The sequence below is a fragment of the Coptis chinensis genome, chromosome 1 (genome assembly GCF_015680905.1).
Source record: "Coptis chinensis isolate HL-2020 chromosome 1, ASM1568090v1, whole genome shotgun sequence".
NCBI classification, from domain to species: domain Eukaryota; kingdom Viridiplantae; phylum Streptophyta; class Magnoliopsida; order Ranunculales; family Ranunculaceae; genus Coptis; species Coptis chinensis.
This window is the reverse complement of record NC_141456.1, coordinates 8,731,316-8,756,896: the sequence shown is the minus strand read 5'-3', so window position 1 is coordinate 8,756,896 and position 25,581 is coordinate 8,731,316. Positions and strand designations below refer to the sequence as shown.

The window sequence follows — 25,581 nt, the reverse complement described above, 5'->3', positions numbered from 1 at the left end:
CTGCACTACAATTATGAAACCATAAGAAAACTGAACTACAATCTATATATCATTTCAAAATGTATACATGGAAGTATACAATAATAACCCTTCAAGTTTGACACGACACAGTACCAAAACGTTTGAACTCTTGTTACAAGACAAGCATTCAACAACTAAGTAAACACATCCAAAGACCAAAATAATATACCATGTACTTGAATTTACAAGGCACGCCAAAGGAAGATGCATTTTTGTCGATTCATATCATATCTATCATTATCAATGAAAAACTACGTAATTCTTTGGCCAAATAATGATGTCACACACAAAACACGATATCTCCAAGTCTTCTGTCTCCTTCATACAATTGTGCAAAATCATCAAGTATCTCATCGATTCGTACATTAAGCAAACTTGGAGGTGTCGGTAAATAGGTGCAAATAACTTCTCCAAGTACAACCACAGTTTTTGTTATATATGTAACTCTTTAAATGACAAGTTGTAGATTGAGGTCGGATATCGCGTGAGTCGTGACGAACTGGTGATTGTTGTATTTCCTAAAGAAATAAGAAAAAAACAATAAATTTAGCTAGCAATTATATATATGGCAAAAGTTATGCAATTTCAATGTTAATTGCTGGAAAGTTTTTCTGTGTTTCTACTAATAAAAAAGGTTTCAATGAACTTTGAACAGATCAAACAAATAAATAAAATACCAGAAAAGAAAAAAACAGATAAAGAAGCTCTTTATCAATCAACCCTATTTAGAAGAGTGTAAAAACTGAAATGCAATTAGAGGAAGTTGTTTCTTTATGCTTGGACGGGACCTAGTGACCAGCAGATTCACAACTTATACGGTTTCTTTTATGGTAACTTATACGGTTGGCGTTGCCTTACTGGGTCTAATACTTTAATACATAGTATACCAGAATTTATAGTTTTTTTTGTACCCAAAGTGCCAAAATTTAGATATTCAGTGAACCTTCATGTACTACTATAGCTGTTCTGAACCTTCTGATCACTACATTCTTTCTTTCTGAACTTTGAACAACTACTGCCAGAAGAACAGAAAAGCTCAAGTACATACATTTCCACGCCTTCAAATTAAGAAACAACACTCCTCCAGTAGACTATCAGAAACAGAGATGAGCCACGTATCGAAATCTCCAGCAACACAGATCAACCAAAGGATAAATTACCACCTGACTTGGCCAAATGAGACGAGGCTCTGCAATTGCCAATAGCTCGACCTAAATGACTGCGACAAGAAGTTGCACTCCGACAGAAAACTGAAGCACATCTGATATTCACAAGGCCCAGAATGGTTTAGGAGCTGAGATTGGCTTAACATTGCTTTTCATCAGGGTCATCATCATCATCCCCATATTCCATGAGTTTGATCAAAGTATCTGAAAGAATTAACACAGTAATGAGTAACACAAGAAAGCCACTAGTATTTTGAACACATGGTATTTCTGTTCACAAATTGCACACGGAAGTAAAAATAATATCCTTGCCCATAGTGCCAATGACTTTACCCCACTTACGCACGAGGGGCAGGAAAATACAAGATTATACCCATATCCTTTGAGAGTAAATAATTGTCTTAATAAGGATCATTTTTTTACACACCTGGAACAGGGTCTGATGTTGATTTGGTAGGATTTGAAATACTGTGACCGGCTTCCGAAAATGGAGTCGGTGACATTAGCTTTAATGGTGGTGGAGGCACTGTCCTCAAAGGAGGTGGAGGAATAGTTCTTGGAGGCGGGGGAGGCATCACAGTTGACGATGTATGGACCAATTTCTTTGGAGGCGGTATGTATGAAATGTTTCTGAAGCTGGAATCCTCTAAAAGTGGACCTGGCTTAACAAATTCTGAATTCTGCAGTAAGTTCTGAAAAACAAAGCCAATATTTGAAAAACAATAATATAAGTTACAGTTAGAGGGGGTGAGCCGTATGATATAAGAACATCCCTGTACAGACCCAGAGGCAATTCTAACTCTATACATGCAACACCTCGTGCATTGATCTGGATGTGGGAGAATTGGAGAAAACAGCAATACAATTTGGAAAACCAGATGTCAATCAGCTGGAGGCTTAACAGAATGTGATGGGACATTTGAGGGATACAACCAAAGCGTCAGGGGATAATTGGGTATAACTCTTCTGTTAGGGTTAATACCAATTCAAACACAGACAATATTTGAGAAGCTAAAGGGTTGGTTTATCAAGAAAAGAGAAGCGCTGCTACAGACCATTTATCCAAAGTGAATGTGATGCAGCAAAAGAACTATGGGCTTGGCTCTCTGACATTTTCAAGGTAACTCCAATTATCAATCTGCAAGGTATGTCAGCTGTGACAAAATTCCTAAGCCCAATCAAAAAGGACCTATGGAACTCAGGTGTTGCTCTCCTTATGACACAGACTTGGAAAACTAGCAATCACATTTACTTTGAAGATAAGAGAATAAACTTTTCTCTTATTAAAAATCAGATAATCAAGGGGTTGAAAGCAACAGGGTGGTTCATGTTTAACTCAGCAGATGATTTAACTATGCTTCATTCACATGGCATTCGAGGTAAACCAAAGCCAGCAGGTTGTATAATGGAAGTTAGATGGCGTCCTCAGGGTTCGTTAAAGCCATAACAGATGGCTTTTCTATTGGCAATCCTGGAATGGGTGGAGCGGGCATCATATACTATGTTCATATTCTTAGTCTAGACATAAATTGACAAATTATTACCTGGGATGCATTTCCAAGTCCTGAAGATTGTCGCTTAAGGTCTGCAACTTCACCCTCAAGTATCTTGCGAGCCTTGTATGCTTCATCAAGTCTCACCAGGCCACGATCGCCTCACAACCTGACTCACTGCTTTCACGCGCTCTCTTCTCTCTTTGAGCAATCTCCTTATAAGGAGCTGAAGCATCACATACTTGTACTATTTGCTTTTTGTGTTGGTTCAAGCAGATTTTTCCAATATGGTCAATGGCCTTGTGCTACTTAATTTTCTACAGTAGTACTCTTCAACCACCAGCTTGTCCACAGAGCTAGTGTTCAAGCAGAGCAGGTCAAGGATTCTTTGTTTTCTAAAGTAGTTTGAGTCTATTCAGCCTCAGGTCATGTTGCAACACCACTGAGTAAAAACAAGGTCAGTTAGCTAGAGTAGCTCGGTTATTATTCCCCTAACAACAGGTTGTAAGTCTGTTGGAATTGTTGGTAACACAGACCAAGGTTCAAACCCGACCACCACCACCACAAAATCTATCTTGTATATCTATACAAATAGTGTCGTATAACCAAACCAGCGTGCAGAGTGGAAACATAATAAAAAAGAGGCAGGTTGTACTAACATATGACATGGAGAAAATATAAAGAAACCCACATGCACAGCCACATATTCTGTAAGGCAAAATAACAGAGAAGTCCACATACTCTCACCAATCTTATAACACAATTAATAATCAAATAAAAAATGTTACTTTACCTTTTGGTTGTGTCCTTGTCTCACTTGCTTCAGAGCCACTTGCTTTCAGATTCATTTGCTTCAAATCCACTTGCTTCAGATGCTCGTGACATGACTATTTACCTAAATATAAAGTTCAACAAAATGGCTAAAATCTAAGGCGATGGAAATAAACTCATCGTACTCACTGCATGAAAGTAATACAAAACATGGAATAGATATAGCATGTAACATGGAATAGATATTAACATCACCTTCATATACCATACTATAAGAGCAAGCATCATTGAATAAAGCAAAGAAGAATTCCATAAACAAAAGATACCAAATTCAAAAAGGAAAGAGTAAGATAGCGCTAAACAAGAAAACCAATACAAAAAATTACACGTCTTCTAGAAAGTAAACAACTTCATTTCAATCCTACCATTAGAATTTCTTCTAGGAATAAAAAAAACATCCACTTCATTTCAACCCTATCAGTAGTATTTAAGTAGAAATCTTACCAAGCAAATTTTATTTCTATCAAATGTCATTTTAAACTCTAAACAATCTCTTCATTTACATACACAGATAACAGCACATACAAAGAAACAAACTACATATACAACCCCATTCTAAATCCATGACCCCATCGCCTCCGAAGAGAAAGCCACCTTCACCATCTCCACCTTACTCACCACCTAAACATTCCCTAGCTAGACTGTCAAATGCTTCTGCTCATAGTCAGCATTCTCAGAAGAGAAATACTAGTGTTTCAAATCCTCCACCAGCTCCACCTCCCCCTCCATTTACATTCCGAAAAACCGAAACCCCTCTTACTCACGAGACAACAACCATGTCTAGACCCTCATAACTCCTCTTAAACCTATTGCATTCCACAATCCATATTGTTTCAATTGTCCCCATTGCATTTTAAGCAAAACTTGATTTCGCCATTCAATATCATAACACCATTTAACAAGAAATAAATTAAATAGACAGTCCCATTCTTTATAAATATCTACTAGCATCACAACACAGATCAGTCAATATAAACAAACATTAAGCTACAGAACAGAAGAAAACCTTCAAAGGAGTAGCAGCTTTGTCCTTAGCGGTAAACACACCAGTTGATCTACGTATTCAGCTCCAGTCACAGCCCATGAAATCTCCTCAGGGTTCCTGACCAAACAATAAAACCATTAAACAACATCTTCTAAGTTATTAGCTTTAACGAGTTTGGAGGCATGATCAGACATTTTGGTTGCTTCAACAGCATAAACCTTTCTAACACTGGCTTGTGCCGACCAAATAGCGAGAATGCCACTACATTCAACAGTCTTTTCCGTCAATAACAGCATAAACCTTTCTACGCATTAGTTTTAAAGAACTAACAAAATATATTCATCAAAACATCAGTTTTAAGAATAACACAAAATGGAATTTACTAACAAAAGTTCCAATATAATCAAATATGGAATAATTATCAAAGAAAACCTAAAAGATGAGATTATAGATCCAATTAAATTGTTAAACTAATGATCTAAAGAATAAACAGAAAAGAAAAAGAATAAACAAAGAATGAGAGATGGAGAGAGATGAACGTACCTCAGTACCTGAGCCGTGCAAATCAATGAAATAGCTCGCCCCTCCAAATCGATTAAAGAGAGATTATTGAGAGAGAGAGAGAGAGAGAGAGAGAGAGAGAGTCAGAAATGTTCTCGGGCTTTTCTTTTTCATTTTTGATTGGTGGCAAATTTGTGTACAAAATTGTCGTGGCAAAATTTACACACCTCCCCCAAGAGTAAATTTTGACACCAAAATCATGACAAATAACAATTTGTGGCAAATCCAAAAAAAAATTGCCAAGAGTCAAAACACACATCAAACAGTGGCAAACAAATGAATAGTGCTAATTATTTGCATTTGCCATGGCAAATGGGGTATCAAACATAGCCTAAGTAAAACAAGCACAACCTAGGCCAAGGAATTTATCAAATCTTTGAAATTGAAAACCAGCCAGTCTGATTTAGCTGCAACAGAATCTCGAAGTTGGACACCGCCATAGCAAATAAACAAGTCGGCACCACCTGGTTGACGAGCCTGTATAAGAAAGAGAAAAACCACATTTGATTAGAATTTTTTCTATATACAAGTAATGCCTCCATTACGTGCCTTGAAAGCATGGATACGGACCACTAGGCGATCTGGATCTCGGCAATTAGGAACTATTAAGCTTAAACCAGGAACTATTTCTACCACTCAGTGTTCTTGTTGAACCAGCACCAAACAGTGCTACACTGGATTTATAGCTGATGAGAGAATTCTAGACCAATATGCATCCCAGTAATGATTGCTCTGTTCAGAGTACACTTCAACTGAGAAGTTTGTTTATTTCATTTTCTTGGATCCAATATTGAAGATATGCAAGGGAGCCTGTGTTTTACTTTTATAACAAACGCCACCTGGGTATATAGGAGGTTTGGATGAATTCTCTTACCTCAAGGTCAGTAGCACCATCTCCAATCATAACCATCTTCTTGTATTTATGAGCCTGCAAATCATGGTTTTCCCATAACTATCATAAGATAATGAACAATGCACGAATATTTAGCCACTTCACAAAGTCTTTACCTTCCGTATTTGTTGAACAGCCGTGGCTTTCCCACCACTTCTAGAAGTGGGCTCATTCTTGTCAAATCCAACAAACTCCCCGGAACTTCCAAACAATAGTTGATTTGCAAATATGTTTTCCACGGGAATCCCAAGCAGTAACGCGACAGGCTTCAAATAAAGTTTTCAAGTTAATAATCTGAAATTATGAAAGAGAAGATGTTTTCCAACAAATTGGTAAACTGGAGTGAAATGTGGATGCGCCTAGATCACCAATATTTCACTAAAAGAAACACAAAGTACAGGTATAATATCTTATAATAACCATTTAGTACAAGACTGAATTTGAACACTAGCTTTTACGAGAGAAAACATAAAAAGAAAAAAGAAAGGAAAAATGAACCAGTATAAAAGTATAAAAGAGGGCACTGAAGTTTACATGAATCATTTGACGAAAGCCTCCCGAAACCAGGTACACGTCAGTGTTATTGGCCTTCAACTTCATGATAAGCTCATCAATGCCAGGAGAAACCCTAAGAATGATGTAAGCAATTTGAAATAAATTTCACAGAAATGATATAAACATTTCCGGCAAAGGCATCACAGATATGTTCAAAGATCCTTGCTTATCTCTCACACTCAGACCTATATGTTTTGTCTTATAAATTATAGTACAAATTTTACTTTTGTCTACATATATCAGATATACTTTTAGCACGTATATAGAGGGAAAAAATTGAATTCCCTCACAACTTATAGATCACAACAGAGGCAAAAATCTCAAGAAGCACTTAACCATGCATAGTCATGAACAAAGGCATATCCAGGTTCTAACACTTCCTAGTTGTTCAAACTTGTTCCTCGATGCAGATAGAATAAACAAGTTAGATAAAAAGGATTAGTCAATGCAAAGAAAAAGTTGGTCCTTAAATAAGCCACATCAAAACAAAAACAAGTTATTCCAAGCGTACCTAGGAGGTCTTTTCTCGAGAAATTTCTGAAGCTGGGAAAGGGAAGGGTTAAAGATAGAGAGTCTGGCAGCCAAGGCTTCCTCAAAAGGAACAGATCCACCCATAGCCCTAGCGTTCATCACAAGAGAAGAATCAAACACAAATATTCTTGTCACCAGGCCAGCTAGACAAATACATGAAACCACACGATAACACCAACCTGGCAGTCCACTCAGCAACTTCCTTTCCTGCTCCACAAAATTCTGCAAGCTCGTCAATCCCCTCATCCAGGCAGACAGTACTATCCACATCAAAGCATACTGCATCAGCATTTTGCCAAATCTCAAGAACTTCTGCATTCAAAGCAACCAATCAAGCCAGCTAAAGAGCGGTGATTTATTCCTGACAATCAATCGTAATCACCCTAATTCAATTCTCTAAACCAACTTAGTCTTACAAGCTTCTAAACAAACAACACCATAAAATCTCAGCTCACCAAGAGTCAATTTTCTACTAAATATAACACTGGGCCTTTCAGACCAATACGAAAAAAAGATTGTGTTTGTGTTTCTGGATACAACCTTTGGAAGGTAGAGTATTGTCTAAGTTGCCAAGAGTAGCCATTGGAGTAAATGTAGCTGATTGTCTCGTCAACTTGAGTGGATATCTATACAACTTGTGCGTCCAACTCCGAGGAAGCAATTTAGGAATAATTTGAGACTGAATCCGGTTATTACTTTGGAAACGAATTGGGGTAGTAATACGCGCACTTACCAACCCTTCCATCACAAGTATATCTGATTTCCAATTATAAATTACCAAAAAAAAGTTACGTCATTGGTGTTAAGATATACAATTTGATGTGTTGTAAAACATAGAGAGATGTGTTGTTACCTAATTACCTTAGAGAGAGAGAGAGAGGTTTTGGCACTCAAATGATTGATATTGGAAGTAGTTGATTGTTTCAAACTTCCGATGTAGAATCGACAGTGGTGAAATCGTTTTTACCTACACCCCCGAACCAACAACCTAAGTAAAAACAGTAAAAGACATTCGGACCCACCATGGCACCTCGATTTTTTATTTTCATTTTATAGGAGACGTGCTATTTTAGCGAATTTTGTTCTCCATGGCGATGCAAACCATTTGTTTGGTTAATTGGTTTCATGCGCTGGTTGAACAGAGCTACTGTATATGTAGCCGTATGGAAGTAATTATTGGAACAAAAATCATGTTTCAAACTTTGAACTACAAACCAAACGAATAAAAGGATATCAAACTTTACCAGTGGGGATTTCTACCGGAAAAAAATAAAGACAATTTGGGGACTAAATTTTTTTTTCGGTTAAATTGGATATCAAACTTTTAAATTTTTGCAATATGGGAACATGTGTAACATGATATCTAAATTTCTAATAGGTGTTTCACAATTCGAATTAATTTATATGGTCACGAGGGTGTAACATGGATATATTTTAATAAGAAAGTGTATAGTAATGTATGTAACTTGTGAATTATGAAACAATGTATGAGAAATTTAGATTATATATTTGATACCCTTTTTAATCGTTTTTCGAACTACAAGAATGAAGGGGGTATTATAAATTGGACCTAGGAACAATGTAGCGTCAAAGAGGTTGCAACTTGCAAAATACAAATTGAATATCACAGTCCAGAAAGTTTCAGTGGGTGAAGGTCCTATTAGTATTTCGTAGACTTTTCTCCTTTGCCAATATAAGAGTATAACTAAAGCTTGGAGGATAAGCAATATCATTCAACATATACAAGTTGGGTAGCCTGCTAAATCCATACTTAAGAATGGGGTTCTTCCACCTTGTGCAATACGTTTTCCCCAACAGCTCAGGATCGGATCATCGTGGCACAGACAAAGACCAAAATCCATGTATAAAAGAATCCTGAATAATGTAAGCAAAACAGCGTTGTTATGAACTTGGATGAGAAATCAGCAAAACAAGCTTAATGTAACACTATCCCAAAAAAGCTTACTTTTGCAGGTGTGATTTGTTAAACTTGTGTTTTGCTCTAACTGTGGGTACACACTACACAAGTAAGCATGCCAATATAATGTGTAGTATGAGGTATAACCGTATAAGTGTATAAGCGTATATGTGGGTTGAGAGCTGGTGTAATGTTTATACTCATGAAGGAAAGTTATAGTGTGCAACATCATGAATTATCAGCTAGCCTGGGCCCTTGGTACATTGGAAGGGCTTTGTTGGTCAAACCAGTGCAATCATAAATTTTTCTGGTGAGCAGAATTGCCGAAATAGGCTTGATCGATGGTGAAAGTGCTAAATCATGCTGGAAAGTTGTGCATCTGGAAAGGTAATACCAACACTAACATAGTTTTGAAGACTTTTCTGATCCAACAAGTTGTAGATAGAAAGATAAAAGAAATGTCTTTAGTTTCTTTTCCACTAAAGAAACACCCATATATAAATTAGCAACCCTATATATAGAACTTTTGTGAAAATGATGGGACGAATGCTTTCACATACCTTGGATAGTCGACTTGCTATCAATGATTTTCCTCCATGCGCCACTCCAAGCATAACCTATCAACCAAGGGGAGACATCTCAAGAAATGTTCCTAATAATAAGAGAAACTGCATGCATTAAAAACAAGAACGAAGGCAGACCTTGTCCATAACAATTGGTGGTGGTATTGATTCCATTTTGGCATATGCACGCAAATGCTGTATCAAAGCCTATGAATCCACAGAAACCTCCGCTCACTTCGCAATTCTTGCATGAATCAGTTTCATAGGAGCTGTTGAACTGTAATGAAATACCGTAACTCCAGTTTTTTGGATCCCCTTCGTGCTCCCTGTACCCAGATATGCTCGTGTAAGACGAGCATTGGAGCTTCGGTAGGTCTAGAACATAACCAGATCCAAGACCCATAGGTGGGTCATAAACACAACAAGTAGAAATAGGTGCATTTGGGGCCAACCCAATACCTGTCACCCCTTCACAAGAATACAGTCCTCTACATACATGTGAAGCTGATCCTGTGTCACACAAATCTTCATTTGAATCGAAAACCGGCGAAGTCGTTGAACAACCAAGCAGAACAAAGATATTATCCTTTATTAATGTGAGTGGAGCTGCCGAATCTAGACCAAAACTTCCAGAGTTTTGCATTGAACTACAATTTGACATGAGAGGATCTGTAACTATAAGAGTGTTACTACTGTAGTCAATTGAGGATATAGGATATACACCAGTGCTTGTTGAAATTTGAACTGTTCCTGCATTGCATTTTACATAATTTGCGAAATCAGGATGGCCACATCCAAATCCAGTACCAAATGGATACTTGATAGGTAGCGAGCCACAAGTACTGCGACACGTATTAATGGTGCTGGGGACTGGGTGCACAACAGCTGATATAGTGTACAATAGAGAGAACGGAATTATGAGAAGCTTAAATATAAGGGCTAGTGACATGGCTGGAGAACGAAGAAGGTGAGCTTTTTGTGGTGAAGCTTTTCAAATGTTAAATGGCACGTACGGGAACAAAAAAATCAAAAAAGTATGCATAATTATTTTAGTTCAGGACAAAACATTTTGAATTAGAATTGGAGGGTAATCTAGCTTCTTTCGGTGCTAGTGAAACATTTTCAACATTGCTTTGCATTCCTCAAAAGTTGAGCCTTCACTCATGTTGCTAGTCAATAGCCCCATCATGACAACATGAACGATGATTGAAAATAAGATTATAGAATGGAAATACAACAAAGTAACAGTGATTTAGTGGGGGTCCATGCGTCTTTGGGTCTTTACCAGTAGAAACTGTAACGAATCTACTATCTTACCACGTCGATACTGTTTCTACTTAGTCACTGCAGACCTCTAATAGTGTGAGGTTTTCGGATTCCGAATAACAGCTTCCCAAAAGGTCACCAATCCTTGGATTACTCCCGCCCAAGTACGATTAATTGCAGAATTCATACGAAATCCATAGCCAAACATTTCGGAAAAGGCCTCGACAATAGGATTTGGTAGATTAATTACTTATAGCTAGTATCTTTGGACAGTTGCCTAAGTGAAGTGAGATCACACCATGGCGCAACCGTCACCCAAATTTGGGCTAGACGCCTTTCCATCATACTCCCTCCTCGAGCCACGCCTGGAATATCACAATTCCACCACTTTAAGATCAAGTCATCTTCGGCTCTGATACCACTGTCGATACTGTCCCCACTTACATCACCCAAAGGCCCAAGTCCAAAGCCTGCCTAACCATCAACATCATTCCGTATTTTCAAAAACAATAAACATTTATATTAACAGAAGGACTTAAACATTATACTGAAAATTAGATTAACAGATTCCGTATTTATAAGTATATTAAAACTGAACTTGAACACAGTGTGCAGAAACTTATTTCTGACGCACTGTTTTCTGTCAACCAAACTTCCAGACATTATATCTACCTCCACAGAACTCGGAATGTGATGAAGCCAATTGAGTTAGAAATAAGACTCATAAAAATCACCTTTTCATGTTTTACAAAAACTCTAATTCTCCCCCTAGCTTTATGCAATTTGTGATCAAACCCTATGCAGAAAAATGTTTTCTAATGAATATAATTTTTGACCCATAAAATTGTCAGGGTCATATTTTTTCCGTCACTCATCCAAATTCAGTGAGGCTCACTGCGTCGGATAAAAGACTCTCTAAGGTTTTATTAGGTTTTGGTTTCGCACAAATCTACAAAGTATAGTGTATAGTGTCTTTATGTCCTATACACTTCCTACAATGCAACATGTCCAGAATATGTGCATAAACATTCATCATAAATTGAAGTTAGTTTCATAATCTTAAACACGGGTATGAACTTGGGTCAAAGTATGAGATTGTACCTCTGTAAGTCTAGATTCTAATGGTTTTGGAATCAACATAAAAGAGTATATTTTCTATTTTATAAGATTTTATTACTGCATACTGCTCAGTTTCAGTCCCAGTTTTTGTGGTCAGACTTCAACTTCAATTTCAGTATGCAAAACGACTAGATATGAAATTTTACAACATGAAAGTTGTAAATATGTCTGTCTATAGTAAATAGGCGTTGGATTCATATAAAAAAGATCAAAAACGAATTTCCTATGCTTAAATTACCAAGAGCAGTTCTGAAATTCTGAAAATCAAAACCCTATAACATGAATCCAATGACTTCACATCATTCAAAACATTTGCAGGCCTATATAATACTACCAATCAATCAATAAACACATAATTTACTCACTACCGTATACAAATATTCCTCAACACGACAACACCTATATATCAAAGCTAAACTTTTGGTGCCAATAACTCAGTATACCGAAAGTCTCTGATTAAACAAATAATTTCGATCTCAAAGTTCCATTGTAGAGAATTAAATACACAACTAATCTAAACCATAATAATAAATCAATTATATAAAAATAAGGTTTAGACTACTCACTTGGTGATATCAAACTTGATAGTTTACTTAGCAAAAGAACCCGAAACCGAAAGCACCGAACTCAAAAATCGATTACGCGTTAATAAGGTTATCTTCTTCTTTCCTTTCTCAAGCAGTAGGCTCTCTTCTGTTTCTCTCTCTTTTTCTTTTATTTTAGCATGTCCTTTCTTTTTATTTTTTTTGAAAAACTCACAAGAATAGAAAAAAGGGAGCAAAAGAGGGTTCGGTTGTAAACCCTTCTTTCTTTCTCTCTCTCTCTCTCCCCACGTTTGTCTCTCTTTTATTTTTATCCTTTTTTTATTATTATTATTATTTATTATTATTATTATTATTATTATTATTTATTAATTAGTTTTATATATATTTAATTAAAAAGGAAAATAAAAATAGGGGTGTTATACAAAGCCCATAAGCCAAATACTGAACTTAATCCGCCGGTTCCTAACTTTTGGAACCATAAACCGAACCAAAATTACCAAAAACCGTAAAAACTGCCCGGTTTGAATTGGTTCAGTTCGATTTGGTTTCACGATTCCGGTCTTTTGTTGAACAACCCTAGATACTCTACGTTCTCCACTTGTAACTAAAAAAGAAAGTGTTCTCCTTCTTCTTCTTCTATCAAAATAAAAACAAGGGTTTTTTAGACATATCTCCCCCTCCTTTTATAATTGGGAATCAGACATATCCCCCCACTCTAATCTTCTTTAGACATGTCCCCCCATTTTAACGCCTTCATGCCGGTCAATAAGGTTTGACTGTTAGTCTATTTTCTTCCTAAAAAAATCTCCTATGATAGAATACCGAATATGCCCTCTAACACTATTACAACAACTGCCACGTGGATTTATCTTAATCATGGATCGCTATGGCTTTACGAATTAAAACTTGGGTATACCGTATACCCGTTGAGTACGTTTATGCTTGTTTAGTAGTAGACTAGTAGTACATACAGAATGACTTTATTTTAACCGAAAGCAAGTACTTTTGATTCCATCATGTATCCAAAAGCAAATTGCTTATGAAATAGTCAAATACCACATTAAAACATGGGGCCCCTTAAAAGATTCATAATAACATGTGACCATTCAATAAATACCATCATAAAACTCTCCTGAAAAGTATCCAAACAAAATCGTAAGTCATGCATTTCTTCAAGCTAAGTTAACCACAGTATAATAAAGGTCCTAAACACATCATAATGATTAGAGAGACTGATTTGTATATGACTGTCTATTAGAAGGTGTACTTGGCGGCCTCACACTAGTCATTTTCTGTCTTGACTGCACAGGAATTGTTGAAAAAGATGGCTGAAAAGCTGGTGATCTGGATGATGTAAGATGAGGCATTATATTTGGAGCTTTAGTTTGAGTTGGCACAACTGATAAAGTTCAAATGACTAGTCTACCTACGAAATGAACTATGAATTCACAACGTAAGTAAACTAGAACTATTCTTTTACGTGGTTGATTATCAAAGTTTCCTACTCTCAAGTCTATCGAAATAGAGTGGAGTAACGAATTCGTTCCACTCCTAGTGCTCTAGCATTGATGTTTTCTAATCTAACTAGTCGTTTTTAAGTCTATGAGAGTTTTACGAAGGGAATTATACTACGATGCAGCTACCCACCAGATGCAACTAGTCGGTTATCAGAATACTAAGGGAATGCTACGTTGATTCTATGATAAGGAGTTAGGGGATTGATTCCACCTTAACTCAACTTAATCCACTAACGATTTAATCGTCGTAATCCGAATGAAGCGCCCAGCGGGACAATTGGTTATTCCTAATCCCTAATTATACATGGCATTTCTACCAATTCATAACTAGCATGTGAACAATTAAACCCATTCTCGTGGTGAACTAATCGTCTCAGAGTGGAATAGAAAAAATCGACGACTTCTACGATAATCGAATCAAGCTTTCATCAAGGCTTCACAAACCCCTCTAATGGAGGTTTAGCCTTGAATCATTCATAATCATTTCCATTCAGATTAAAACTAAACATAATATAAAGCATTGAAATTTACTTAATTTAACAATAATGAAATCTAATTTAATGACTAAATTGAAATAAGGACAGGAATTGAAATTAGATCTAGAATTGGAATGACAAAAATCGAAATGGATAAAGAATATTACTTTATTGATATAATCAAATGAAGAACAAGATTTAAGGTTTAATCTAATAAAATGAATAAGATTGAAACTATACTTAATCAAAAACAATTAAATAAAACTAGATCTAGAAGCTATTTTAATGGCTACTTTCTATTCTAAGCTATCTACTCTTTTTTTTTAACGGCTTCTCATGACCGCCATTAACAACGAGTCAAGCTTTTGTTTTTATACATTCAGATCCAAAAATCGTGCATGGGCTTGGAGCCATGTTTTGGGCGAGAATCGGGCCCAAACCCAGTCTTTTCAAATTCAAAAGGCCTCTTCAGCTGCAGTTGGCTTCCACAGACTTTTCGTCCACTTCTGCTCCTCTGATTGGGTCAAGGCTTAGACCATTACAAAGCTCTTTCCGAGCCGGTCGTTTTGACATAAGGTAGGCCTCAATCCGAGGCCTGAGTCCAAAGATATGGCATTCGGAAGTTCTCACGACTTTTGCTCCTTTATCTCGCTAAAGTGGCACATTTCGCACATAATGGACTTTGAAGCCCGAAATGCATAAAAACGCAGCGAATCGGTATTAACTCTTACTTATTATTCACATAATTGGTCTAACAAGTATGATTATTAAGGGGTTAAAACTACAGTTTTGAGCTCTTATCAAACCACCCCCAAACAAAGATTTTTTGCTTGTCCTCAAGCAAAGATGAGAAATTAGAATAAGTGACCAAAAATGGAGTTCTACCTAATCTCGTTTTACTGAGTGCGATTGCATTGACCATATGCAACAAGGCCTTAAACCACTAGGAATTCCCTAGTGGACGAGTTATAGTCTCGTGAGAGTTTTTCCAGTGAAGGTACTCACAAACTTCATCTATCTACAACGACTAAGAAAATAAAACTATTGTTTCCTTATTCATGCTCAACTATCTATACATCTCTCTAGCAATTACATAAGAATAACCCGTCAAAACCCTAAGTTAATATATGCATAATAATCAATCATCTACAATAAACATATATACAATGAGAGTAGTACTATCAAATGTTTAGCGGGTTTGTTTCGAGAACTTCGGAATAGCGTCCTTAAGTAGGTTCTCACAATAATAGTCAAGAAACAACACTCGATTTTTCCACTCAAGTTTATTTACTCCAATTAATACGGTGGGCACACTTTACCTTACAATCTCAATGACAACAAGGAAGTTCGGGGGTCGATCAAAACACATCGCCACTTACTATCACACTAACCTATTCCTAATTGAGCTAGAGGTCTTTATTAGGTGTTACGGGGATTAGGAGATGGTTTAAGAAGGAAGGGAATGGATATTCTAAAGGACAAGTCTGAGATAATAGAGTCTTCATATTATGTAACTAGAGAAAACCTTGTTATTTACTTTTGCTTCTACAATTTGTTTCCATCCTTAGCCATATTTTTTTTTTTTTTTTTTTTTTTTGGCTTTTGACTCCCTTTTATTCTATTTTTGGAGTTTTTATTTTATTTTTTTTTTTTTTTTTATTTTTTTTTTTTTTTTTATTTTCCTTGGATGGAAACTTCTTTTCTTTTTTCGGAAGCAACTAACTAATTTTTGTTTACCACGGGTTTTCTCTTCTTCTTTCTTCACTCATTTTATTCTCGGACTTATCTTCATTGGGTAGGTTGATTTATTATATATATATATATATATATATATATATATATATATATATATATATATATATATATTTTTTTTTTTTATTTTTTTTTTATTTTTATTTTATTTTGTTTTGTTTTGTAGCGGGGTAAAGGAATTGTGGTTTATGGAAGGGCTAATGAAAGGCTCGAGTGGCGACTAGCGGAAAATAATTCATAGGTTTGAATTTCGGCTATATCGATCCAAAGAGCGCCTAAATTCTCACTTAGGATATGGTTTAGTGATCAAGCAAGTGGACGTGTGATTTCTCTATCCGGATTTTACTTCTCCCTTGTGTCATTTCTCAAATGTTTAGCTCATATAAGGCTTTAGGCTATATTCTCACGGGATTTGTAGAATAAGTACTCTAGCCTAGATTTGAGAAACTTCATCGCTAACAATCATAGATACTCATGTAATATATTTATAGATAGATGCAAAGATTATTACCTCACGTATTAACCTAAGTTTCTAACAATTATTACGATGCAAATGACTATGTGAGACTTCTAGATTGTTAAAAGCATGGAGAAAGAAACAATACCAATATTCTAAAGTGTATAGCATAACTTATTTGTTTATATTTTTAAATTTTTGAAATTTTTAACTAGAAAACAAATGCATATTATATATTTATATCCTAGCAGATGTCTTAATTACACGTGTTTCTATGCCCCCAAACAAAAAGCATGCTTTGTCCTCAAAGCATTGTAAATAAAGAGGGTAGGAAAAATACCATACCATTGAAACGCTGCGTGAAATTTAGAAACATCGCAAAACAAGGTTAGAACGTACTAATATAGGAAATAAAACCGACCTTAACTCTATAAGAGTTCCACCCATTATGGGGTTAACATAATTAAATTGCTTGGGACATAAGCGGACACTCAATGAGTAACTAAAACTTACCTCCACTCCCGTTGTTATTCGTCATCTTCGTCATCCTCTACTTCTATAAAGAAGTGAGGTTCCTTCGCGTCCTGCCATGCTATGATAATTTGCCAGGCTTCACGCCATTTATCATCTATGGTTGCTAACCTATTAAGTGCCACTTGGTCTGATGGGGTGTAGGGTGCAACCTGGTGAGGTTGTATCCGCCACCCATGCCAAGTCATTGCACGGAAAGATCGAATAATACTATTGGTGGGTCGCGACCGTATCTACCTTAATCCAATCCATGAAACGTGTACAAAAAAGCGGGGAAAGAAACATAGCATAATACGTGAAATTAGAACAGGCATAAGAAGGTACTTATGCCTCATGGTATGGGCTCGTGCTAAACTAGACATCAAAGTCCCGGGAAGGTCATAGAACCCGCCGTCCATTGGCTAAAGCAAAGGAAAACGCGCTGCAAGTGGCGCCATTCACGTAAGAAAAACGCCATTCCCTAAAATGTTTAGCATAATCCAAAACATAACAGGTTCTATGTTCATGGACGGGGCTACCAAAGGCAACGTTATAGTCCCCTTGGTCCTCAATAATACGGAAAATGCGCGCCATATAAGCCTCGTGCAAGGACTCATAAGTATAGACATGCATATTATCGACCCAATAGCACCATGGGTCTTGTATCTCAGCGGGCATAGCAAGTCCAAGAACAAATGCTAGCAAGAACCTGGTAATTTCCATTGGTTCATCGTCAATGGTGATGGAGAACACTTGTTCTCCATCCGGTCTCTCAAAGAAAATGCAGTTATTATAAAAATAAGATGCAAGTCTTTGGAGAATAAAGTTCAGCCGGTCTTACCATAAGAGGTTCCCAAACCAACGTATGTGATCACCTCATAAAAACCAAGCACCGTAAGTAGTGCTTTGGAACAAATCTTCGAAGGACTGTTCCGGTATTATTATGGGAGATGTCATCTCAAAACTACGTTCTGGAATAGTTGCAAAACGACCGGGCACAACGCTAGCGAAAAACTGGAATTTTTCTGGTCCAGAAGTCGGCGCTGGCGCTCAAAATAGAGCTGGCGGCTCTTTGTATTTTAAATTCCAAGAACTTAGCTGGTCGCTTGACTTGAATGCTGGCGCGCTCGAGCAAATTTTTTCGACAGTGTAGTGTAGGGCGCTGAGCGCAACTAACTAGTAGCATGGGGCCTCGAAAGTTGCGATTTTGTGAAAATGGAGATTTAAACGCGTGGGAATCGCGGGTGTGAAGGGTGAGTGATGGGGTTTAGGTGTAGTGTGAGTTGTGAGGGTAGATTGTATCAAGTTTATATAGGTTTAAAGTTGCTAGAATGGATCGGAAAGTTGCCAAAACTAATTACGGCAGGTTCCGGAAATCCTAAAATTTCCAAACTCGAAGCGGAAACAACTCACATCCCGGATTCGATTCAAACCCAAGATCTCTTATTTGGATTTTATGATTGAATGTACCTATTTAATCTAGATTTCATCCTACAATGATTCTCAATCATAGATAGGCCTAAACTCCATATTTTCACCTTACTCATGAAGAAATTCTAACACTAGGGTTTTATAAAAAATACAGCTTGAAATGATAAAACCACCCCCCAAACAAGTTGGGAAGGTGGGATCAATATGAAACAAGCACACATACCGAAAATAACCCTTTATATTATAATTTTCATTCGGAGGTCCTTTCACTTACAAAATTCAAATTACGAGAATAAAAATTACATTACAATAAAACAACAAAAAATAAATAAAACAACAACTTATAAAACAAAAATAACTACGACTATCACTCCTCATCCTTCTAAACACCTCGCCGGTGGTGGCCGAGGGCACTGATCTGTAGTGGTGGCTCTCTGGGCTCCGGAGAGTCCAAAGAGCAGTCGTCCTTCGTCGACGACGCTCATGCCCTCAGTTGTGTCCTCGAGGCCGAGTCCGTATGAGGTGGGAAGCGTGCTAGCATATCCACTCTAAACCGGCTGGGCTTCCATCTCAGCCCCGCCTGCTCCATCTCTCATCCTCCCGGGTGCGGATCTCGAAGTTGTGATGAATGGTCGCCTGTCGAGTCCAGGAGGTCTGCAGAGAGTGTTGAGTGAACGCGATGCCCCTATGAAGCATAGCCAGCATAGCCAAGATCGCACCAACACCTCACGGAAGGCATCCGTATCAAAGCAAGTCCCATCCTCCTCATCCTCCTCCGAATCATCCTGTCTGTCCCCGGCTCCACCATCCTCTTCTTCTTCCTCTCTATCCTCAGCCCTCCTCCAAACTTGTTGGACACACTCCCTATAGATACGCGGGTTACGGTGCGGGGTAATGTAAATCCTCTCGGATCACGGAGTTGCTTTCATCTTCAAAGATGATCTTAGTAATAAGCAATGGGAGAGGTGCCAAAGACCTTCCGAACCCCTAATAATGTTCAACAAAAACTCCGGGATGCAGAAATCATACTTCGCTCCCGGAGTACCCATATAGGGCGTGGAGGCAGGTCGGACCGATGTCAATCGACCTTGTCCTTGCCTAGGACATTCCGACCAATCCATCGAGTCGTAGTAGCGGTTGGTTGGTCTGAGGGATGCTGTCGAACACAATGGGAGTTTGGATTGTAACTCCCATTGATGACAAGATGCGCCCATCAACGGCTCTACCCGTCCAAACTGGGGCTCTGTAAGGTGACCTCGGATGGATTCTAGGTGGAATGCCTAGAATCTCAGCCAATGACCGATGAGTCAACTCCTCCTCTTCTTCTTCACCAACACAAAAATCCTACTCCCTTCCAACTCCCCGGTGTTGTAGAACCGTCGACCAAGTCTTCATGGTAGAAGTCTTCGGTCGAAAGTACCGAGACTATTCCAGTCTCTACTAGCCATTTCGTCACCGTAAAACGCGAAATGGTGCGATGAAAACTTGCCGGTATGATAATGGCGTTGAGCCATCTAGTGTTTGGAATGGGTGAGGGTCTAAATATGATGTGGTGGTGGTGGATTAACTTGGCCGACTGGAAGAACAGTGGTGGTGGTCGCGTGGTGGCGGCGCAGCACCAAATTTTATAAATTTCGGTGGTTTGTAGTGCTTAAAATCGGTGGGGGTTGTGGTGGTTTGGTTGTAGAGAAGATTTTGGTTAGGATTTGATTTTGGGCGTGGGTTTATTGGGTTTCCTTTTTAATTTTTATTTTGTTTAGGTTTTGAAGCTTGTTAATGGCGGAATGGAGGAAAAAACGATGAACTGTTCGTGAGAAGGTAAGAGCGCGAGCGCACTCTCCATGGGCGCGGGTGGGCGCGGGTTGGGCCCAAGCCCAAAATCGAAATTTTTGATTTTTTCGATTTTTTTCGCGAATTTCAAATCAAAATTCCCGCTTCGTTACCGGTCCGATTTTTGCGAATGAGGTATGGAAATGATCAGGAGAGAATTTCCTATCCAATGATCCATAAAACACTCTATTCCGACTTCAGATGACATACGTGATAGTGGAAAACGCCTCGAAATGCGTGCATGACGTATGTTATGCGAACGAATGAAATCTAAATTAATAGATTATGTCAATCCGAATCGTAATACAATAAAACGGCCTAAGCAACTCTAATGGGACATAAAACATTTTAGTACGGAAACACGAACACCCCACCCCCAAATAATTTTTTACAACGAAGCTTAGAAAATTTGTTTTTAGCAGTGGGTCTTTTAAAGTCAGATTCCCGAGACTTCCTAGATTACTATGTTTATTTTTATTTTTTATTTTTTATTTTATTTTTAAAAGGAAAAACAATAAGCAATAAAGACATAGTTCACACCATAGAGAAACATGACTCAAAAATCCGAGAAAACATGCAAGAGTGGAAAACGTGAACTATGTGAACCGTGGACTTAGGATCCGTACTTACACCACACACTCCATAGGGAGGGCCCGGTTACCTTAATGGTGCACTCACCAATATATTGGAATGAAAGGAAATGCACAAACACAGAAATTTGAGTCGTTTATAGTCGGATACTCAAGACTTTATCTAAAACATATGTATGAACATGCAGGTTGATCATATATCAACAACCGAAATAGTTGTGGATCATTCCATAAATAAATATCACGAAAACATATCCAAACACAATCAAACACCAATTTTCCTATGACTCAACCTAGTGATATGAAAGGGAAGTCGGATTACCCTATTGTGTAACCTATCATGCACCTTCTTTTTTAATTTTTTGAATGAGTGGGTGTTCTAGTAAATAAGTGTGGAAAAGTGAATGGGTGTGGAGAATATGGTGGATATGGATAAGTTTTAGAAAGACAGCCTGTACACAATGAGGATGTGGTTTTAGCACCGAACTCATTCATTGTGTGTGTAGGGACTGTCTCAATTCTGAAAATGAAGGTGTCAAATAGGTTGTCATTCCTTACAAGTATCGTTTGCTAGGAGGATTTAAAAATTATGAAGCCTGAGAAGAAATAACGAGGATCGAGTGCAAACTCGAGATTCCTTTGAAAGGGTGGAAGGAGGGGAATCGAGGTGGATGTTGTGCAAGTTAGTTCTTGATAGGGTGAATTGTCACCTACTCGAAGAAACTCATCAAATTCCTCATCAAGATTGGTCATATCCACATTACTATGGTAGTCCTCTACATCTTTGAAAGTCATCTATCCCGCCCTCATCACTAATATGTGTATTGACTAGTGTAGGAATGGAAATGTTGAGTCCGACTTTCCAAAGGAAAGAATGTTTGGCATATGATTATCGGGGAGCGTGTTGTTGAAATAATCTCGAAAGCAAAGCTCGATCATGCTAACCTCTCCATCCATAGATCGAATCGGGTAATGCTGTGTCCTTGTTTTAAAACATTGACTTCAATGACAAGATGGCCAAAAGACATGTACATTGAACCATCACGGCAATTAATGGCGCATTGGCGGTTGCCAAGAAAAAGGGCCCTAGAATGATCGGACAGAGTCGTTAGCGACTTACGTATCGAGGACTACAAAATCGGTCGGATAGTAGAAATCCTCGAACTTTTACCAACACATTTTCGACTACACCCTTAGGATACTTAATAGACCGATCGCCTAATTGCAATGTCATTTTAGTGGGTTGCATCTTGTCTAGACCTATTTGTCTATACAAATAAAATGGGAGTAAGTTAACACTAGCCCCCGTGTCTAATAACGCCGTCGTCGTATAGGAATCTTCTAAGGTGCATTAGACAAGATGGGGCGACCGGTGGTCCTTGTACTTAACAATTCCATTATGTTGGGATAAGGTTGGGAATTGTTACATTAAAAGCGTCTTTTGGTATATTTGTCTTACGCCTAGTAGTACACAATTCCTTAAGAAACTTAGCATGGTGTGGTAGCTTTTTATAGCTTCGAGGAAAGGAAGGTTTATAGTTAGATTCTTGAAAACGTCCCTAATCTCCTCGTAAGTTGTATCTCTAGTTAACATGGCTAATTTTTGTGAAACGGTGGTTTGTCGATATTTTAGCAATGGTATCACTTGGATGTTTAACCGTGGCTTTCTACGTTTCTTAGGTTGTGTTGTGGCGGGTACCTCTACGGTGGTAGGCTCTTGGTTTCTATTTCGGTATCTAGTAAAATAGCAGGTGTAGGGGCTACTGGTGGGGTAACTATAGGCATAGTTACCTTGTTATCAACCACTCTGCCAGAACGGAGAGTGGTGATGGCATTTATCTCACCTACATTTTCATATTCATTACTATTATTATCGGTGACCTCAAAGGATGTGTTTGTTGTTTTAGGATTAGGTATTGCGTTACCTGGAAACACACCTTTGGGTTGGGCTTTATCTTGAGCCAACTGTTGGGTTAAATTATTAACGGATTGTAGAAGCTGTTGGTTAGATTGAGCCATGGTTTGGAAAAGTTTTTGGCTCACTTGTATGAAGGTGTCAAGACGATCCGGTTGGGTGGGTGTAGTGTTCACGGGTGTTGTTACTGGAACTATTTCCCGTGAATTATTTATAGTGGATTTTGATAGTTATTATTTACAGGAACGATACCTCTATTAGCATTATAATTATTATAATTACCTTGACCTTGTGCTTGACCTTGTCGGGGTTGCACTTGGTTGTTATAATTATTAAAATTACCGACGACTGTCGTCCTTGTCGTAGTGGGGCTTGGTTAAAGCTTTGCGTAGGCCTAACATATTGATTATTGTACCCCTTGAGGTGTGACTTGTTGGTTATTCCTCCAACCGAAGTTGGGATTTTGTCTCCAAGGGGTTAGGTTCACTATTAATGGAACAAGCCCGTTCATAGGCTATAGGACGATGGGAGTCGGGATGCTCGGGGCTCCAAATGAAACTACATGGGTTTGAATTTACATTCATGACGGGGATAGGCTTTTGTTGTACGAAATGGCCTCTACCTTTTAGTGAGTGATTCGATTAGAGTTTTAAGCTCGAATCGTGTTTAATTTCAAACATACCGTGGCCTTAAGCGGTTGTTGAAGAAGAACTAGGCGGCCGGGGGATATCATCACTACCCCCAATTATTATTTCGCTTAGTTTGGTCTTCTAAAAATTTATAAGCCTCAGAGGCTCCTTTACTTAAGAAACTACCCCCATTCATAATGTCAAGGACTTCTTTATGGTGATGTTGAAGTCCTTTGAAAAAAAGGCACGAACTAACGTGTCTTTTGCTAGGTTATGGTGTGGACACTCTATAAAGCGGATCGGTGAAGCGATTCCAAGCCTCGAAAATGATTCATGAGGATTTTTGTCGAAAGAAATGAATCTTGGAAAGCATCTCATCCGTCTTTAGGGGTGGGTAAAATGTTCCATAAACATTTGAACAAGTTTAGCCCACGAGTCCATTGTAATTAGCGCTTGGGCAGTTAACCAAGACGCCTTTATCGGGCTAAGGTGAAAGGGAATACCCTTAATTTAATTTGTTCAACCAACCGTAGGATGGTGGAATGTTGTTAGGACTTGTTCAACCCTACGTGTCTTTGGTAAGGTTTTCATGGTTTAAACCATGAAAAGCGGGTAACAAATTAAAAATATTTGGAAGGATTCTCAAATCCCGGTGGGTCCGCTAGAACGATGCAAGATTTGGGGCTATCGCTCAAGGCTTTGTAGAAGTCCGAGAGAGAGTCTCTTTCTTCCCCATTATATCGGTGGTGTGTGTGGAATAGTAGCTAGAGGTGTAGTTTGTGGTATACTAGATAGACTTGTTTGTTGATGTTGGTGTGTATTTACGTTAGGTGTTTTTGTTCGGCCAGACCTTAATCTCATGCAAGACTAAGTCGAGCTTAACTAAACATGCAACACTCCAAACATTTCGATGTACTAGTATAAACCTCTAACGGGAGATGCGAGGTGTGGAAGAAAGGAATACCGATTGCGTCCTTGCTTCGCTTATGAATAGCGTCTTGTGTATGCAGCGTGTTCGGTGTATATAAGAGAATAGAACACGAAAAACTTGACAACTCGAAGTTCGAATCAAACTGTGGAAATCCGAAATTTCAGCTAAGCTGGCGCGTTCTATCTTGAAGCGTGGTGCGCTTCTATGTAAATTCGAAAGTCCAAGAACTTAGCTGGTGGGCGCTCTTTGAAGCGCCGTGGCTTCGGTGTATTGATCAAATTCAAGAACATAGCGGCGGGTCGCTCTCTTTGAAGCGGTGGTATTCGGTGTATTTTCGCGGAATTTTTCCAAAACTCAAAACGGCAACCACGGTATGAATCAAACAAAGTGGGTGAAATGGGACTTAAAAATGACTACTTCTACTATGAAAACAATGCTAAAGTGCAACTAAGATGGCAGCGGCGCCATTTGATAAAGTTCAAATGACTAGTCTACCTACGAAATGAACTATGAATTCACAACGTAAGTAAACTAGAACTATTCTTTTACGTGGTTGATTATCAAAGTTTCCTACTCTCAAGTCTATCGAAATAGAGTGGAGTAACGAATTCGTTCTACTCCTAGTGCTCTAGCATTGATGTTTTCTAATCTAACTAGTCGTTTTTAAGTCTATGAGAGTTTTACGAAGGGAATTATACTACGATGCAGCTACCCACCAGATGCAACTAATCGGTTATCAGAATACTAAGGGAATGCTACGTTGATTCTATGATAAGGAGTTAGAGGGGGATTGATTCCACCTTAACTCAACTTAATCCACTAACGACGAATTTAATCGTAATCCGAATGAATCGGCAGACAATTGGTTATTCCTAATCCCTAATTATACATGGCATTTCTACCAATTCATAACTAGCATGTGAACAATTAAACCCATTCTCGTGGTGAACTAATCGTCTCTAGAGTGGAATAGAAAATATGACGACTCTACGATAATCGGAATCAAGCTTTCATCAAGGCTTCACAACCCCCTCTAATGGAGGTTTAGCCTTGAATCATTCCGCAATCATTTCCATTCAGATTAAAACTAAACATAA

The 25,581-nt window shown here is 38.1% G+C and overlaps 2 protein-coding genes and 1 long non-coding RNA gene across 6 annotated transcripts; all 3 read right to left on the bottom strand.

The window, feature by feature from the left end:
• Positions 1-913: 913 nt before the first annotated feature.
• Positions 914-4,808, bottom strand: LOC147521897 (uncharacterized). 3 transcript variants are annotated; one of them, XR_015211121.1, is made up of 6 exons: positions 4,689-4,808; positions 4,518-4,613; positions 3,474-3,575; positions 2,732-3,122; positions 1,615-1,879; positions 914-1,391 (listed from the first exon to the last, which is right to left on the bottom strand). It is a non-coding gene; the product is annotated as an uncharacterized LOC147521897 (long non-coding RNA). The 3 variants fall into 3 exon arrangements; XR_015211114.1 differs by lacking the exon at positions 4,689-4,808 and having other exon boundaries at positions 4,518-4,656; XR_015211123.1 differs by lacking the exons at positions 2,732-3,122; positions 4,689-4,808 and having other exon boundaries at positions 4,518-4,656.
• Positions 4,809-5,137: 329 nt separating this feature from the next.
• LOC147521896 (phosphoserine phosphatase, chloroplastic-like) lies at positions 5,138-8,374 on the bottom strand. 2 transcript variants are annotated; one of them, XM_086589158.1, is made up of 8 exons: positions 7,897-8,374; positions 7,576-7,791; positions 7,215-7,347; positions 7,016-7,123; positions 6,484-6,577; positions 6,066-6,215; positions 5,932-5,985; positions 5,138-5,534 (listed from the first exon to the last, which is right to left on the bottom strand). In XM_086589158.1, the coding sequence occupies exons 2-8, from the start codon at positions 7,778-7,780 to the stop codon at positions 5,409-5,411; spliced, it is 870 nt and encodes a 289-aa protein (XP_086445284.1). In that variant the 5' UTR covers positions 7,781-7,791; positions 7,897-8,374; the 3' UTR covers positions 5,138-5,408. The 2 variants fall into 2 exon arrangements, with proteins under 2 accessions (XP_086445284.1, XP_086445294.1); XM_086589168.1 differs by having other exon boundaries at positions 7,889-8,150.
• Positions 8,375-8,597: 223 nt separating this feature from the next.
• Positions 8,598-10,489, bottom strand: LOC147521895 (uncharacterized). Its single transcript, XM_086589147.1, has 3 exons — positions 9,655-10,489; positions 9,514-9,570; positions 8,598-8,910 (listed from the first exon to the last, which is right to left on the bottom strand). The coding sequence occupies exons 1-3, from the start codon at positions 10,463-10,465 to the stop codon at positions 8,855-8,857; spliced, it is 924 nt and encodes a 307-aa protein (XP_086445273.1). The 5' UTR covers positions 10,466-10,489; the 3' UTR covers positions 8,598-8,854.
• Between the last annotated feature and the right edge of the window lie 15,092 nt (positions 10,490-25,581).